Source organism: Xenopus laevis, chromosome 2S (assembly GCF_017654675.1).
Source record: "Xenopus laevis strain J_2021 chromosome 2S, Xenopus_laevis_v10.1, whole genome shotgun sequence".
Taxonomy (NCBI): Eukaryota; Metazoa; Chordata; class Amphibia; order Anura; family Pipidae; genus Xenopus; species Xenopus laevis.
This window is the reverse complement of record NC_054374.1, coordinates 3,919,083-3,937,500: the sequence shown is the minus strand read 5'-3', so window position 1 is coordinate 3,937,500 and position 18,418 is coordinate 3,919,083. Positions and strand designations below refer to the sequence as shown.

General features: G+C 38.6%; 1 protein-coding gene across 6 annotated transcripts in view; it reads right to left on the bottom strand.

Annotated features, from left to right (window-relative positions):
• The window catches only part of foxn1.S (forkhead box N1 S homeolog), a 58,824-nt gene extending 41,518 nt beyond the window's left edge, over nucleotides 1-17,306 (bottom strand). For 2 of the 6 annotated variants that reach the window (XM_018248776.2, XM_018248778.2), the window contains exons 1-2: nucleotides 12,492-12,535; nucleotides 8,236-8,357 (exon numbers count right to left, since the gene is read on the bottom strand). In XM_018248776.2, the coding sequence (XP_018104265.1) occupies nucleotides 8,236-8,296 (61 nt within the window). In that variant the 5' untranslated portion in view covers nucleotides 8,297-8,357; nucleotides 12,492-12,535. Of the gene's footprint in view, nucleotides 1-8,235; nucleotides 8,487-12,259; nucleotides 12,469-12,491; nucleotides 12,536-17,011 lie in introns of those variants that run through there. The other 4 variants (XM_041583314.1, XM_041583315.1, XM_018248777.2 and 1 more) reach the window with 4 other exon arrangements.
• Between the last annotated feature and the right edge of the window lie 1,112 nt (nucleotides 17,307-18,418).

Below are 18,418 nucleotides of genomic sequence, written 5' to 3'. Positions count from 1 at the left end.
AAAAACAGGCGCCGGCGTCAAAAACGAGACGCTGGCGCCGTTTTGCAAATTTTTCGGCGAAGCGAAATGGCGCAAATTCGCCCATCACTATTTATATTGTAGAGTGAATTATTTGCAGTGTAAACAGTGTCATTTAGAAATAAATACTACATCATAAAAATCATGAAGACAGAATCTCTTTAAGTAAACTATAGTAAAAGTTAACTATTCAAATGGACATTACCTTAAAGGAGAAGGAAAGGTTAAAACTAAGTAAGCCTTATCAGAAAGGTCCACCTAAATATTCCAGTAAATCCTCAAAGTAATGCTGCTCTGAGTCCTCTGTCAAAAGAAACACTGCATTTATTTCCTTCTATTGTGTACTCATGGGCTTCTGTATCAGACTTCCTGCCTTCAGCTTAAACCTCTTTGCCCCAGGCGTGAGCATGCTCAGTTTGCTCCTCTTCCCCTCCCTTCTCTGCTGTAATCTGAGCCCAGAGCTATAAGTGAGCAGGGAGAGACTCAGGCAGGAAGTGATGTCACACCAAGTTAATACTGCAGCTTCTATCCTAAACAATCAGAGAGCTTCTAGAGCTTTTTACTCAGGTATGATAAAGCATTCTACAGAATAAATATAGCATTATAGCTTGCACTATTGCAGCTAATCTATTGGCAATAAAATGCCTCCGTAGCTTTCCTTCTCCTTTAAAGAAGGGGAGAAATATGTTGAACTGAGAACATTGTGGAGAATGCTCTGTGAGCCCTCCAGCTCAATGGTCCAATTGTTTGTAAACTTGATTTAAAAAAAACATCTCAAGCACTATTTGTGTTATTCCTTCCTGTGCTTTGTGTATATACTTTATATATAGAATTATTTGCTGTGTGTTAGTAATGACTGTGGAAGACCCACCATACAATAACCTACTTTCTAGTTCTATGTATTCATCACTGCAATAAAAATCCTTGTCTGCTGCTATGTATTATTAATTCCAAATAACTTCGGTTGTTATATTATCTTTGACATATATTGCATTATATGTGAGTAATGTGTTTATTATTCTAGGATGGTAACATGACTATTAGCTTTATAACATATTTATGACCATGGGAGTAACTAGTGCTGAGGGTAGGGTTGCCACCTTGCTGGTATTTTACTGACCTGGCCGCTAAAAATTAATCTTGCTCCCACTGTTATTAATAGGAAAGAAAGGTACAAATCCAGAAAAGGTGGCAACCCTAGCTGAGGGTATAGTAGAACTGGGGTGCAGATGGTTTTTAAAGGGATCCTGTCATCAGAAAACATGTTTTTTTTCAAAACACATCAGTTAATAGTGCTACTCCAGCAGAATTATGCACTGAAATCCATTTCTCAAAAGAGCAAACAGATTTTTTTATATTCAATTTTGAAATCTGACATGGGGCTAGACATTTTGTCAATTTCCCAGCTGCCCCTGGTCATGTGACTTGTGCCTGCACTTTAGGAGAGAAAAGCTTTCTGGCAGGCTGCTGTTTTTCCTTCTCATTGTAACTGAATGTGTCTCAGTGGGACCTGGATTTTACTATTGAGTGTTGTTCTTAGATCTACCAGGCAGCTGTTATCTTGTGTTAGAGAGCTGCTATCTGGTTACCTTCCCATTGTTCTGTTGTTTGGCTGCTGGGGTGGGGTGATATCAGTCCAACTTGCAGTACAGCAGTAAAGAGTGATTGATGTTTATCAGAGCACAAGTCACATGACTGGGGGCAGCTGGGAAACTGACAATATGTCTAGCCCCATGTCAGATTTCAAAATTGAATATAAAAAAATGTGTTTGCTCTTTTGAGAAATGGATTTCAGTGCAGAATTCTGCTGGAGCAGCACTATTAACCGACTCATTTTGAAAAATTTTTTTTTTCCCATGACAGTATCCCTTTAAGGAGCCACTCTGTGTGTCAAGTAGAAATTCTGGCAGGAAACTCCAGTATTTATACTTGGCTTTTAAATATGTTTTTGTGGGCTACACTGCCCCTGAGTATAAAACATTAGGCATACCTCCCAACTGTCCCTTTTTCGGAGGGACAGTCCCTCTTTTGACAGCTCAACACAGTTTCTTACTTAATTGGCTTTTAGAAGAGAGCCCAGAACAGCCACAGGTGCAAATAAGATACTTTGTAACAATTTTGAGACACAAAAACACAGTTTAGATGGCCACAGAAAGGGGTGTGGTCAAAAAAATTGCCGCGCTACGTGCGGGAATTTTTTTTTTGTCCCTCTTTTTACTTCCAAAATGTTGGGAGGTATGCATTAGGGTCACAAATACACCTGCAGCAATGAAAGTGGCTACGGTCAAATTCTCAGGGGCTCGCACGCCTGCAACACCGCACCTCTCTGATTTACAGTCGCTACTAAGTCTTTCCATTGGTGAGTATTATGGTGAGTGTTATGGTTAGTATTATGGTGAGTGTAGCACAGGAGAAACACATACATTATTGGAAAAGCATTCGCTTCCAGGCCTGGCTCCAAACTCCTGTCTCTATTAGTATATGACACTTAGGGGGTTATTTACTAAACTCTGAATGCAAATTTCACAAAAAAATTCGTGATTTTTTTTTAAATGAAATCGGACTTTGATGAACCCCCTTAATCTATAGGTCTCTGTATATTTATTAATTGCTATTTTCCCTTTCCAGCACGGCACACACAAGCAGCGCTATATAAAAATAGTGGGAAATAACAAGAGAAGGCAAAAGAGAACATTCACAGGAGAAGAGATGAAGGATGGTATAAACAAGGCAAGAATAAAATCTGTCCAGTGTAACCTTTATTGTTTTCTCTAGGGTTGGCTTTAGATAAGGGCACAAAGAGTCTTTAGTCTTGGTCTCCATTAAGAGGCACTTGGGCAAAATAGAAATATATTCTTTTATGCAACAATTGTAAAATATTTCTAGTGATCACAGAAAGTATGTGAAACTTGTTGCCCTCCGCTACAATTCCCTGCGTCCCATTAATTGCTGTTTCGGGATTCTGGGGATCATGATTTAACAATTAATTCTTACCCCTCAGAAGGGGGTCTCAGCCTCCCTGTAGTGCCATAAACTGCCATTTGTCTTACCTATTACCTGGGTGCTTTTATGTCTGACATGAGTATTTAAAAATTATTGCAAACCTATGCAAGGATACCATTCTCTTTGACAATTTGACCCCCCACTCTATTGTGCTGTTTAATTCTATTAAAGGGGAACTAAAGTGTAAAATAGAATAAGGCTAGAAATGCTGTATTTGGTATACTAAACATAAACATGAACTTACTGCACCACAAGCCTAATCAAACAAATGATTTATGCTTTCAAAGTTGGCCACGGGGTCACGATCTTTTAACTTTGTTATACATCTTTGCAAGACCAAGACTGTGCACATGCTCAGTGAGGTCTGGGCTGCTTAGGGATCGTCATAAATGATCAAAACAGCACAAGTCAAATAATATCTGCCAGAAGCCGATACAGCAAGACTGATTAATAATCAGAATATACAGACTGCACTGGGTCTTCGGATACAAATCTCTACATGGTCGCTGGCTGCTCTACAGGGAAACAAATAAAGCTGCTCAAGTTCTGGGAAGTAAGGTGGGGGACTCCCCCTGAAAGTATAATTGTTTCCCTGCAGAGCAGTTAGGGACCATCTGAAGTTTCCTATCTGCAGCAGTCAGAGCAAGTAAAACAAAGGAGGAATTTCACTGCGTGCAGTCAGGTTTCTAATAAAAACGGTACACATTTATTAATTAAAGTATATTGGAGATAGGTTTATTTTTCATTAAAGAAAGTAAAAATGGGATTTTATTTTTTTGCCTTTACATGTCCTTTTTAATTACTTTTAATTGTAACTGCTACGCTTATGAACATACAAAATACAGATAAATAAGGCTCCCCTATAACTTATTCACCAATAGGCTTTACCAAACAGTTATAGAAAGATAAAAAAACCAAACACCGGTTACCACAATTTTCCTTAAGGATTTAGACAACCCTGGTTTGGACTGAAATACAAAACATTCCACAGCTGAGAGATTCAAATGACTGGGCCCAGTCTTAGTCTTATTGTGAAATAATAATGAACTGCTAAATGTCTTTGTAATTACCTGTCTGCTCTGAATTCATTAATCAGCAGTCATTTACATAACCGACGTTTCATAGTGAAGTGCAGACAGGATCTCTTCAGGTACAACATGTCCTAGACACACTGAGCTTGCAATCTAATTTTCAGTGCCTACAGCAGTTGGAGATAAAATAATTCTCTTCAAGCCACAAGGTGCTGACAAAGGCATTATTAAAATTTTCCTGACTTTACTGTGATTGCCTTGGCCAACTGGGCCACTCCCTGTACTGGCACAAGCCAAATGAAGTGCGAGAACTTGTTTAGACTATTTAGAGGATTGTCATGGGTCTGACATTGGATGAGTGGTCTCACCTACACCCTCCTCCCCTGCACTTTTTAAACAACAACTCCCATGGCACTTTTTGGTTCACTTAGGGATCCTGTACCATTTTTCCCTCTTTACTACAGAGGCGTGTTCCTTGTTCCACCCTAATTGTTTCTGTTCTTGGCTGTGGCAACTTGTTTTATATTGGGTGTGGCACAAACCCACATGAAAGTGCTATATGCCCATTCTCTCCTCTTTTGCTTTCTCCATACAATATTCCAAAATGGGGACTACTGGGCCTTTTCTGAACCTCAATTATCAGCCAATCCCCAGTCACTCCCACCAACCTGCTGGGAATCGCCCAGTACTTAAGCCCTATAATTAATTGCTTTCTCTGACATGTAACTTAATGTGTCTTTTCACCTTGTATGTCAGATGCAATTGATATTTTAATAGGGGCAGGCTTTGTAATTTGAGAAATATATTGTTAGAATAATCATCCAAGAGATTTGTGTTACATGTGAAATCTTATATTCCGTTTCATATTAATTTGTGGTAGAGGTGGAACACCTTGATTGCTAAAATCATACATTAAGGGGCAGATTTATCAAGGGTCGAATTGAAAGTTGTAATTTCGAGCTAATTTTAATATACTTCGACTAGGGAATAGTCCAAATTCGATTCAATTCGATATTAAGGGTCAGATTTATCGAGGGCCGAATTACGAGGTGATGGGAGTTTTTTTTAAACTCCCATCAACTCAAAATTTGAATAAAAAAAAGACCAAATGAAATTTATTTAAAAAATCTAATTTTTTTAACTTCGAGTGAATAGGATGTATTCGATCATTCGAATCGATTCCGGATCGTATTTGATTTCAATATAAAACTTTGAAAAAACTTCCACAAAATGACTCTTAGTAGGTTCTAGGAGGTCCCCATAGGGTAAAACAGCAATTCGGCAGGTTTTAGATGGAGAATTCTCTAAGTCAAAATTTTAAAGAGACGATATATGATGAATTTTGATATTCTAATTTTAGAATTTTTTTCAAATTCAAATCAAAATCACATAAATAGCTCAAAATTGATAACTTGATAAATCTGCCCCTAAGGGCAAGACTACACGGCAAAATCGCAGGCATCACATCGGATGCAACGGAAATAAGGTAAGTAATTCAATTGTCGGTTGCATGCTGCGTCTGCATCCGACAGTCGTGTCGCGTCGCATCAACAATGCGACACGATCCAACGCTGGCATTACTTACCTTATTTCCGTCGCATCCAACTTGACGCCTGCGATTTTGCGCATCACGGCGGAATTGCCTGTGTAGTCCTGGCCTAAGAGTTGAGCTGTTGCTGAAGATACAGTTATTCAATAATGGGGGGATACAGAGTAAACTTAAAAGTAATTTGCTTTTGAAAACAAACATTTTCTGACGTTACTGTTTAAGAATCTGTTCTCTGGAAATCTAGAAAGCTCCAAATTATGGTAAGGCCATTTCATATGGGGTCCAGTTTAATCAAATAATTCTAATATTTAAAAATCTAATTACAGAAAGATCTATATTATCCAGAAAACTCCAGGTCCCAAACATTGCTGATAATTGATGCCATACCTTTTAGTTGCATACTGAATGTTTTCTAGTAACATAATGCTTTCACTTATAAACCTAAAAGTATTATTTAACATGGTATTTCCCACTTCAGTTAGTGGCTTTTTCACCTGCGTTTGAGTTCTCCAAAAGACATAAATCAGTGCAAGAAAAGTCATTTATTTTCTAGCCAGATACTGAATTCTGACAAGCCCTAACCTGATAATGATATAATATTCTCACTGTTCCATGAGATTTACAGTATTTTCATTTCCTGGTATGCGATGCCCCGAAAAATGATTTCTGGAGCAAAGTCTGTGTTCTGAATGGGTCACTGTTAGTGATGGGAGATTAAATTCGCCAGGCATGGATTTGCGGCGAATTTCCACCTTTCGCCACCCACGAATGTTTTTGCTGTTGAAATTCAACGTCGGAAAAAAAATTTGTCAGTCCTCAAAATTGTCGCCTGTCAAATTTATTGACGCCCATTCACTTTAAAGCGTTTGTGAATTTTCGATGTTTTGCAAATTTTTTTGCCGTTTCACTAATTATTTGGCGAAGTGAAACGGGACAAATTCGCCCATCACTCGTCCATGTGAACTGTGCTTTAGAATATGCCTTTCATGTCCTATGATACAACTGTCCCCCTTAAGGGCAGAGACACATAAACAGATTTGGGGAGATTAGTCACACGGTGTTAATCTCCCCGAACTGCCTTCCCTGCCTCACGAGGAAACTTTCGTCGATTTCAGAAAACGAAGAGCTCCAAGTGCCGTCCATTGTAACTGGCGGAAAGGCCATTCAGGGAGATTAGTCGCCCTGAAGAAAAGGAGAGTTGTCGCCAGACGACTAATTCCCCCGGATCTGCCCGTGTGTCTCTGCCTTAAGGGATCATCCTCAATGATCTGTGAGGTCAGATTCTGATCTGCATACGCCCTAATTATTGCACATAGAGTTTTCAAAGGGTAGGAATTGAAAAAAAATAGGAAATAAATAATCTTAGAATAAAGCTAATTGATTTTTGCATTTCAAATGCCCTAGGATATATGACAAACGCCCATTGTAGGGTTGGCTAAGTCAGCAGTGCAAGACAGCTATAAGAAGAATGATCTAAGTTGTACGGGGTTTGACTATAGGAGGGGCACTAGGTGGAGGCCTATAATTTCGCAGACCTCAAGTGTCTAATAATCTGCATGATTTCCTTATTACTATTGGCCTGATACTCCTATTCTAAAAGATTTCTGAAGTTCGTGACTACTAAACATGAGACAAGCAGCTACCATTTCACCGAGTCCATGTAAACTTGCTTTCTTCTTGTATTGATGATGTTCCCAAATTGAGCAGACCAAGTTGATATCTGGGGTAAATTCTGATATTAATTAACTGATACGAGCAGTGTGACTGGATTTTTTTTATTTCGCTATTACTGTGGGGACCTGAACTTAAGAAATGTAAAAGCTTTTGATGTTTTGGCTTGATATCTCTGTATACAACGCTCCAGCACAAATAATAAAATACTTCCAGTTGGACAGCCCTAAATGTATCTGTCCCACCACCTCCACTGAAAAAACCACGACTTTCTAAAATGTAGAAAGTAAGGTAAAGCATTCATTGTAGTTGCTCATCTACCCAGTAGTAGTTAATATCAATGGGGTAATAAATAGGGATACACCGAACCCCCGAATCCTGCCTGAAAGATTTGGCTGAATACCAAACTGAATCCGAATCCTATTAGTGGTGGGAAGGGAAAAACATTTTTTACTTCCTTGTTTTGTGACAAAAAGTCACACAATTTCCCTCCCGTCCCTAATTTGCATATGCTAATTAGGATTTGGAATAGGTTCGGCCGGGCAGATGAAATCGGCAGAACCTGAATCCTGTTGAAAAAGGCCGAATCCTGAACTGAATCCTGGATTCGGTGCATCCCTAGTAATAAACAGATTATTTCAAAAGAAAGTCCAGTGTTGATTGTAGTATGATAACAGGGTTAACTTACCGATAAGTATGGGGGATCCAGGTGCACAAGTGGGAGGCATTAGAGGCAATTAGATATTCATTGTAGGACTGGCATAAACCGGACTTCACGCCAATGCTTGATGCGATTAAAAATACATTTTATTTGGTAAAAAACATCTCAAATAATGTCGCCTTACGCATTTCGTGCCATGTGGGCAAATAATCATATGCTCATTGATGGGGCTCTGTTTTTTCCAGTTGTTTCATTGCACACTGAATATGTCTTTCATTATATAATAAGAAAAGAGTTTTTACCAGACTGCGAGTTCACCATTTCATTATCCAGCGGAGAAAACTCTTCCTTCTCAGATTCCATATGATTGAATTGGATCAGACGTGTTTATTTAACATCCATGGAATAGAGATAGAGATTCTTTCTGTAGGGATAACAATAGAAAGATGCACAGTTAATACCCACTGGGTTTCCTTCGTTTTACAAAAAGCAATACCCTTTAGGGCAGAGACACATGCTGTTATTTTAGGAGATTAGTCGCCCAGCAACAAATTGCTTCTTCTTCGGGCGACTAATCTCCCCGAACTGCCTCCCCACCAGCTAGAATGTAAATCGGCTGCGGGATGGTACTCGGAACATTTCTTTTTCTGAAGTCGTCTGAATTTTCCGCATGAGACAAATTCGGCGACTTCGGAAAATGAAGCGTTCCGAGTGCCATCTACAGGACAGCCAATAGCAGGGTCACACTGGCCTACAAGAGTGCCAGAGGTTTGCCTGGTGGATCCAGACCCTTTTGGGCCTCAATGTAGAAGATTCCCAATCAGACTTTATTTCCACCATGGACCTATATAAAAATCTGTACCATTTGGTATTATCCTTATTTAAATGCTGTGAGGTGGGGCCCAGGGTCTGAGTTTCTCTGGTGCCCGTAGGACACCTGATCCTAATGTACTGGAAGACCAACAGACGTGTAAATAACTTATTTCCATTTAAGGGGCATAATTACCACTTCAATGCTTAGCTAAAAGCTAAAACTGGGCATATGTTTTACTTTTTCTATTAATTGTTTTTCTTTTTGTAAACACACAAGGAATCACCTATTTGAAACACCATAATAAAGTCTAAGTGGAAAATCTGGTTTAAAAATATAATTTAATCTTGATGCAAATTTTGGAATCTGATCCTATTTTGGGCCACAGGAGTAGGCGCACTTAGGGGGTTATTTACTAAACTCCGAAAGCAAAAATCGGACTTTTAAATTTTTTTTTAAAAAAATCCCGAATTTTTCGGAATTTATTAAACCCCGAGGATAGAAAAGTCAGAATCAGAAAATCTGGCATCTCAGACCTGTCGAGGTTGCGTATAAGTCAATGGGAGAAGTCCCAATGATTTTTTGATGTGCGCTGGGTTTCGTGCAATATCCCGAAGTTTTCGGTGGAAAAATCAAAAAAGAATTTGAAAATCGGATGAAAAATCCAAAAAAAATTTTGAATATCGGATTTTTTCCCACAAAGCAAGTTCTCGGGAAAATGTAATAGATAAGCATAAAAAACCAGAGCGGATTTGATCGAAGTTTGTAGCAGAAAATATTGAGATAAATTCAGACTTTGATAAATAACCCCCCTAATTTATTCTATATATTATTTTAATATTTTAAAAATATATTTAAGTAAGTAAAATATATTCTATGCTTCAGTACTAATATTTTTATCTAAAACCATTGGATTAATTAATAACCAAAATCTGCTTATATTCATGCAAACAGAAGTTGCACAATGTTAGATTTTAGATAATATTTAATCAGAAATGTAGTTTTTATAATTGATTCTGCCAAATCTTACGTCCAGAGTCTTTGCCTTTGCCCAACCATGTACAAGTTATGCACGAATCTAATAAAACTGGGACATTCAATGAAAATACAAATACTGTACATTACACAAACTTAATTCACCCCATTTGCCCTTCTGTTTATAATACGGTCAGAAGAGGCTGCTTCATTGGCAAAAGGACTTTCAGAATCACACAGAGAGTTTTTGTTCTACCCACTAGAAAGTCAAGAGCAAGTAATGTATAGTTGGATAGTAGACCTGCCCAATCCATGGATAAGCACGCAAGACACGAAAGGTTAAAAGCAACGTTGTCTTCATTGAATCTGAATCCCTATCCGCGGCTTTAAAATAATTCAAGTGTGACACTTTTAGAATAAACCAATATTCTGCTCATACCCCCATCTACATTGTATTTGCCGCAAATGGTACAGCGGTGCAAGAAGTTGAGACTCATTTCCAAACACTGGTCAAATTTGCTCCTGGTTATATTTATATAGTTGTTATATAATCTTATGTTGTCAGCTGCATTTATTTATTCTTTCAAGCTTAATATGATCTGCTACATTTTAAATCTTTTATGCTTTGTAAAACCCAATAAAAATGTTGAAGAACAAATTTGCTCCTGGGCATGAATCCATAGCAACCAATCAATGATTAATGTTTTTCTCGGGCAGTTACTATAGGTTACTGTAGTATTCTCTTCCCTGGATAGCTGACTTGGCATTAGAGAACCAAAGAAGACAAAAAGAGGACAAAGACAAACCCATTTATCACACCTGCCACTTATAACAGGGAGGGGGACTTTTGTGCCATTCTATAGTATTATTATTAACTTGTATGTTACTGTATATGCTCATCCAAGTGTTGAATGGAGAATCACACATACTACGGATCTTTTTGGATGTTTACTATTGCATGGCATTACTATATGCCATTGCCTAAAATACTGGGTCTAACAAAAGGGGCAAAGCTGGCTACTGGTATAATCAATTATAGTATCCAATCAGCAGGTAGTATTTACTGGACAGAACAATAATAAGAGAGAGCCATCTATTAAAGCCAAAACAGTGTATACATTAAAAAGTGTTAACTCTACCTAACATTGGCCAACTTGTGCATCAACTACTTATTACTCTACACCTAGAAATAAGTCAAACTAACTGGACTTGCTGTGTTTTTTCTTGAAGACGTTTCACCAGTCATCCAATTGGCTTTCTTAAAGTGGACCTGTCACCCAGACACAAAAATCTGTATAATAAAAGTCCTTTTCAAATTAAACATGAAATCCAATTTCTATTTTTTATTAAAGCATTCATAGCTGCTGTAAGCTTATTTAAAAATCTCAGATGTCAATCAAATATTGTCTGCCCCTCCTCTATGCCTGGGCATAGAGGCGGGGCAGACAATTCCTTTCACTTTCCATTCAGCACTTCCTACATGTCACTGCTCTCCCCACATTCAGCCGTTCTCTTTACAATTTAATTGTGTAACCAGGACATGGGGATGGACATCAGGTCCCCCATTCTCTTCACCATTTAATTGTGTAGCCAGGACATGGGGATGGACATCAGGTCCCCCATTCTCTTCACCATTTAATTGTGTAACCAGGACATGGGGATGGACATCAGGTCCCCCATTCTCTTTAGCATTTAATTGTGTAGCCAGGACATGGGGATGGACATCAGGTCCCGCATTCTGGGGCACAAACAAGATTCTGAGATGATACAAGACTTGTCTTAATAACAGTGTCCACAAAATGGCTGCTGCCTGCTTGTTATCATTTTGAATTCCCAGACTGAAGGAAACAAGATTCAAATCATTTAAACAGTGTAATTAAAGTTTATTTTGCTTGACTAATGTGATAAAATAGGATTTTGAATAATTTGTTTGGGTGACGGGTCCCCTTTAATTCAGAATAACTTGTACATTGGATCTTGCTTCACTTTATATCCTCTGGAATGTTGCTCCAATCAGCATAATCTGTTCAACATTCCAGAGGATATAAAGCGAAGCAGGTTATTCTGAATTGATAATTGGTTGACTGGTGAAACATCTTCAAGAAAAAAACACAGCAAGTCCAGTTGATTTGACTTATTTCTATAGATATTCCATGACCTGGATGAACGAGACCTTTCACATCCATTACTCTACGCCATTTCTGATTTAAAGCATCCTCTCTGCACTATACTAGGAGGATATATACTAAGAGGGATTTTGCCTAATTCTGTTACTACATTTGATCACTGGCCTCTGGGGATAGTAAATAAGGACAGTGTCATGGCTTTGCATGCAGATAAGTCATTTCAGATAAGTCGTCCAAATTTGGGGGTCTTTAAAAAATAGCTCTGAGACTTGCTAGAGTCTAGTTATGCTGCCATTTCCACACATTCTATTTTGCTGGTTTTGTAAAATACTATTTGTTTTTTTTTCTAAAGAGAGACATATCAGTATGATAATATGATATATGATGATGATAATATTGCTGATCTGTACACACCATTTGGCCAAAGACGGAAGCAGAAGATTTCTATGTTTGGTGCCATTGGGAGCCGGTACAGTACTATGCATGGGTCAGACAGATTGGGTATTGTAACTCATTTGATTGTATAAATTGCTTTCGGAGGGTTGGTGCTTATTTTCAACACAAAAAATTATTCTTATGTGCAGCAAAGAGAATCTGTACAAAGCTTATTTAGTGCAAACTATGTGCCTTAATGTGAATTACTTACCGAGGGGACGACAGGGACGCCTGTCGCCCCCTCGACGGGGAAGCCCGTCTCTCTCCTCCGCCGCCGATGCGGCTAGGCCTCAGGCGCCGGCTCCTATGGAGCGCGCCGCGCGCATGCGCAGCAATTAAAGGGACAGTCGCGCTGGCGCGATTGCGCAGGCGCTGGCGCTGATTCGCCAGCTTCCAATGGCGCCAAATTCAAATCTTTAAATGGCCAGCAGTCCTTTTGTGCCTTGCCCAACGTAGGTTCTGTTTATTGTTCCTGGGTGTGATTATTTCTGCGATTCTTGTTGTGACCTTTGGCTATTCCTGATTACTGTTTGACTTCCGCCTGCCCTGATCCTTTGGCTTGTTCCTGACTACTCTTTGGATTCCGTTTTTGTACTTCGACCCTGTTAGTTGCTGACCTGGCCTGTGACCTCGACTACTCTGCTGTTTACCGATTTTGTACCGCATTTCCGATTGGTTTCGACTCGGCCCGTTCCTGGACTTTGATAAACTTTACGTTTAGTTCCCTTGCTCGCCCAGAGTTCTTCCCTCAGTCTCCTCACTATTAAGTCCTGGCGGCATCCGAGTAGCGGAGGGCTCCACCCGACGTGAAAGGCGGCGGTTATAGGCCGAAGCGTGAGCCGAGCCCGGGACATTGGGGTTTACTCTGGGTTGTGGGATACTGAACGTTACACTTAAGAGTTTTCAGCACCAGTTATGTTATTGTTAATACATTTGTGAATGTTACAATGAAGGTATTCAAATGTTATTCTCCTTCTATGCCTCATTCTTTTCTTCTTCTTCATCATCATCATAATCGTCATTGTTTAAGTTTGCAGCATGAGCAAGTTACAGAACACTTTACAGTTACAGAATACAATTAGGAGGGCTCATTTAATGCCTGCCATTTTTACTTGAGCCAGTTGGCATTCACTAGGGGGCACATTTACTATGGGTCAAATATCGAGGGTTAATTAAAACCTCGATATTCGACCATCGAGGTTAAATCCTTCAACTCGAAGTCGAAGGATTTACCTCAATTCCTTCGGTCAAACGATCAAAGGAAAAATCGTTCGATCGAATGATTAAATCCTTCAAATCGAACGATTCAAAGGATTTTAATCCATCGATTGAATGATTTTCCTTCGATCCCAAATTGCTAGGAAAGCCTATGGGGACCTTTCCCATAGGCTAACATTGAGATTCGGTAGGTTTTAGCCTGCGAAGTAGGTGTTTTTTTTTAAAGAGACAGTACTTCGACTAACGAATGGTCGAATAGTCGAACGATTTTTAGTTTGAATCGTTCGATTCGAAGTCGAAGTTGTAGTCGAAGGTCGAAGTAGCCAATTCGATGGTCGAAGTAGCCAAAAAAGTATTTTTCCTTTTGATCCTTCACTCGAGCTAAGTAAATGTGCCCCTACATGTCTAAATAATATGCAAGCTAGAGTTCATTCAAGTAAATGCCCATGTACCACCCCCAGTCTGCCCTCCTGTATACAGCTCTGTTGAATGAACCTGGCTCTGTGGTTTATAAATTAGGCAAAATTCTATTTTAATTCTTTACTGCTGTGTATACCAAAATCAAAATGAACGAATCGTTGAAAGAGATCCTGATAAGTTTGGGCATAAACACAAATTACCTCTTCTGTTTTAGATGTAATATTCTTGTAACTGTGTAGCCTGACCAATGGGCAGTCTAGTCTAGTACAGTGTGTAGTGCCCAGCAGTTGTTAAATGCCCTGTTGTCTTGCAATTGAGGCTACAGAGAGCTTATAAATAGTTTCCATCACTCCTCATCCTTATATAGATGAGTGCTAAGATTTTGGACAAGGAAAACCTGGGGGTCACTAACAAAAGTGACATTTTGCACCCGTGTTGTGACCCATTAGCAATAAACCTTGATCATTCTAGGCTCGTGTGTTTTGAGTTACTGAAATGCCTCAGTCTTTTGTGTAATGGCTCAAAAAAGATTGGTCAAGAAATGAGTATGTTTTATGGTTTTGGTTAATATTTCATAAACAAAAAAAATGTTTTATGAATGTGGCCTCCTTCAAATGCCCCAATAGCTCTCTGTGATTAAGACAGTGTGTAATAGAAGTCTGTAGGCTGCACATCTAGTCTCACCCTGTAATTTGGGATTAAGTTGTAAGGAGGGGCCTCGGTGCCAATTGCCATTGTAAAGGGACTTCTTAGGTGCAAACAGGGTGCTGCACTATAAATACAGGCATTAATACATGTCACCCAATGGGAATAATTTGTCACTTCTTTGTCTGTAATTATAGTTAACAAGCCATTGGATTATACAAATAATTATCGGTATTCTTTATATAAATCACCTGACAGAAATGAATTCTTCATACACAGTGGGGACCAGCAGGACTGAGTTCTGGTATCATTTTTCAATGACAGTGGAAAATGTTCTGATTAGTTGTAATTACAAATAGTAGCTATATATATTTATATGATTTCGTTTTTGAATACAGACCTCAGTTTCTTGGTTTTGAAGACAATACCAATTGTTCAGAAGACAGTTTGATAATGTCCTGCTCCTAGTTTAGCAGCTGATTTTGTGCATTTTGACTTATATGTGAACAATGATTTCCAAAGGATGGCAGAAACACAGCCAGAAAGCAGGAGTACAGGACAAATATTATTATCGTTCACATTTGAGCAGAAGAGTATGGTATGATCGATCAATATCTCTATTATCTATCCTATCTATTACACTGTAGGATGACCTAGCTTCATGCAGTGATCTGAGAGTTATGGGATTACTCAACTGAGTATCACCTGCATATACTCCAATGTTTAGAAGATGCAAGGGGCTGGCGTGGTTTGTTTTCTCTTCCAATTCCATTCTTACACCTTGATCCTTCCAGACTACTAAATCACCTGTCATGACTTAGTCATGAACCAATTGCAACATTATTTTGTAGGGGAATAAGGGAGCTAATGAATCATGGAGTCTTGGTCATGTATTTGCTGGGGTAGAGAATATTTCCTATTTACATGTTTTCATTTTTAGAGATATCATTTCGTCTGGCCCTTTAGAAATGTTTCTGGTGGGTCAGTGTGAAACTTGCAGGACAGATGTTACCGATCACTTTAATCTCACATTTTGATAAATCTACCCCTTAGTCCCATATCTTGGACTGAGCAAATACTTTGAATGAAATAAAAATTTTAACATCATTCAGTTTTATATATGTTACGTAGATGTGGAATAGTGGTGTCATTACTAGTCAAAATAATAAAATGACAGCTTTGGCGTAGACCCCATGGGTATTAATGTTCTGGCATCTTATGTTGTGTCTGCTCGCTCTCATGCAAATCTAATATATTCAATCTCAATACTTAGTTTCGGATAAGGGTGCCAAGGGCCCACCAGAAAACCATTGACCACAGACCCACTGTCTAAACTGTTTTCCTTTTCTCTAATCTTCTTGTTCTTTTAATCACTTCTTACATATTATCATCTACCCTTCCCTCTATTTCTTCTCTTCGTTCTCATATAGAAATGGACAAAGGCCTTGGTATAGGCATTCAAAGCAAATAGCTGGGTGAGCAGGAGGGTGAGCAGGAGGGCCCACTGACACCCACTGACACCCACAGGGAGTTTTCCTGGTATCCTGGTGAGCCAGTTGGACACTGTCAATACTTATGAGCACTATATAAAAATCTGCACAATGAATTCACCCATTTAATATTAAAGTGGCAATTATACTGAAATAAAATTGTACAAAAAGAGCAACCAATTAATGTTTGCAAATTTGTATTTCTACATCAATCATTCTGTAACTATTGTTTGCAGAATTGCACCCTGAAAATTTCATACTGTATAGATGCAAATAATATAATAAATAAATATTCCACTATGTAAGTGTCTGCCTTGTAGCCATTAAAATCCTTAAAATCAAGTTTTTTGATGGCAACACTAATGCAGTAAGACATCCACAATATATATACATATATATATATATATATATATATATAAAGACCGTAAGGCTGCTGCACACACTTTGAGTAGATGCCGGCACTCATGAATGAAGTAACTGATGCCTGGGTGCAATCGTCAAGGACGATGAAACATAAATTTACTGAAGAAGCTGCACTCACAGGACTTATGATGTGTAAAAGGCTTTTATTGAAGGCAAAAACTAACATTTCGGCTGGAACACCAGCCTTTTTCAAGGCCCTAATGTGGGCTGAAATGTTGGATAAGTGACATGCATGTAATAAAAACAATTTGATTTAGTGGGTCTTTCAACAAAATTGTATACAACATTTTGACCCTGCATTTATCCATTGTTCCATAGCCCATTGTTGAGTTAGTTCTTGTGAACATGACCTTTAGAGGCAGATTTATCAAGGGTCGAATTTAAAAATGAAATTTTAAAATTCGAATTTCAAGCTAATTTTAAAATTCGAATTTCAAGCTAATTTAGTATTTTAGTAAGATAATATTCATTATGAAAGATTATTGAGACAAAACCCAAATCATATTGCTTTTTTCAGCTCCTTCCTTTCACTTACCTGTAAGTGGTGCCTTGTGCCCTGCAAGTTCTGCTTCCCGCAGTGTGAATAAAATAGATGTAGTGTATCGTTACGGATAGATTAACTGTCGTGTCCCACTTGGAAGTGTCATGCAAGCAGTAGTCAGCAGCCGCTATTATATAGACGAACTGGGTGATAGCTTTCTTTGGCTGCCACGGATGAGTTGGAAAATGCTGGTGGAAGTCGTTTCTCCTTACTTTCCTACTGAAGCAAATAATCAGCGTGCTGCTGCTGAACACCTAGGCATTGGCTCATGTCAGAGGTGGAGAAGATTTAGAGTGAATAAAAAAAGTGTAGTGAAACAGATCTGTGATTACATCAGTTGAAATAAGGCAGGCAGCTGGCTGAGCGAGCCAATAATTATATTTTGCCTCCAGCGGATCTGCATGTAGTAAGAGAAAAAACTCAACAAGTGAATAAGCGATGGTTTTTTTTTCCATTTACCTGTCATGCAGTTAAAGGGGAAGTAAAGTCTAAAATAGAATAAGTCTAGAAATGCTGTATTTTGTATACTAAACATAAACATGAACTTACTGCACCACAAGCCTAATCAAACAAATAATTTATGCTTTCAAAGTTGGCCACAGGGGGTCACCATCTTGTAACTTTGTTATACATCTTTGCAAGACTAAGACTGTGCACATGCTCAGTGTGATCTGGGCTGCTTAGGGATTGTCATAAATTATCAAAACAGCACAAGTCAAATAATATCTGCCAGTAGCCGATACAGCAAGACTGATTAATAATCAGAATATACAGACTGCACTGGGTCCTGTGTTGTCATGTAATCTAATGGGGATTTTATAGTTTTTGTATTGCTTAATACAAACTTTCTCCCAGTCCCAGTTTATCTGTTTAAATCTGGCTCGCCAACTGCTCTACAGGAAAACAAATAAAGCTGCTTGAGATCTGCATGGCTGGGAAGTAAGGCGGGGCTACCCCTGCTGTTCAAAAGTATGATTGTTTCCTTGCAGAGCAGTTAGGGACCATCTGACAATTACTATCCACAGCAGTAAATGAAGGGAGAATTTCACTGCATACAGTCAGGTTTTTTATAAAAACAGTACACATTTTTTATTTAAAAAATATTGGAGATAGGTTTCTTTTTCATTAAAGAAAGTAAAATTTGGATTTTATTTTTTTGCCTTTACGTGCCCTTTAAGGAGCGTGAATGAACTAACTAGAGAATTGCAGTTATTATTATGTCATTCCCCCTCAACCTTGTTAACTCTATGCCTTGCACTCTCTTGGAGTACAGCTTTTCCTTTCTTAGATGGAATATTTTCCCCCAAATCAAAACACAGTCAGAGTTGCAGATAAGCCAAGTCAAGTTCAACGAGTGTTTGAACCCTGGCATGGCTATAATATACACATCCCTAAAAATAA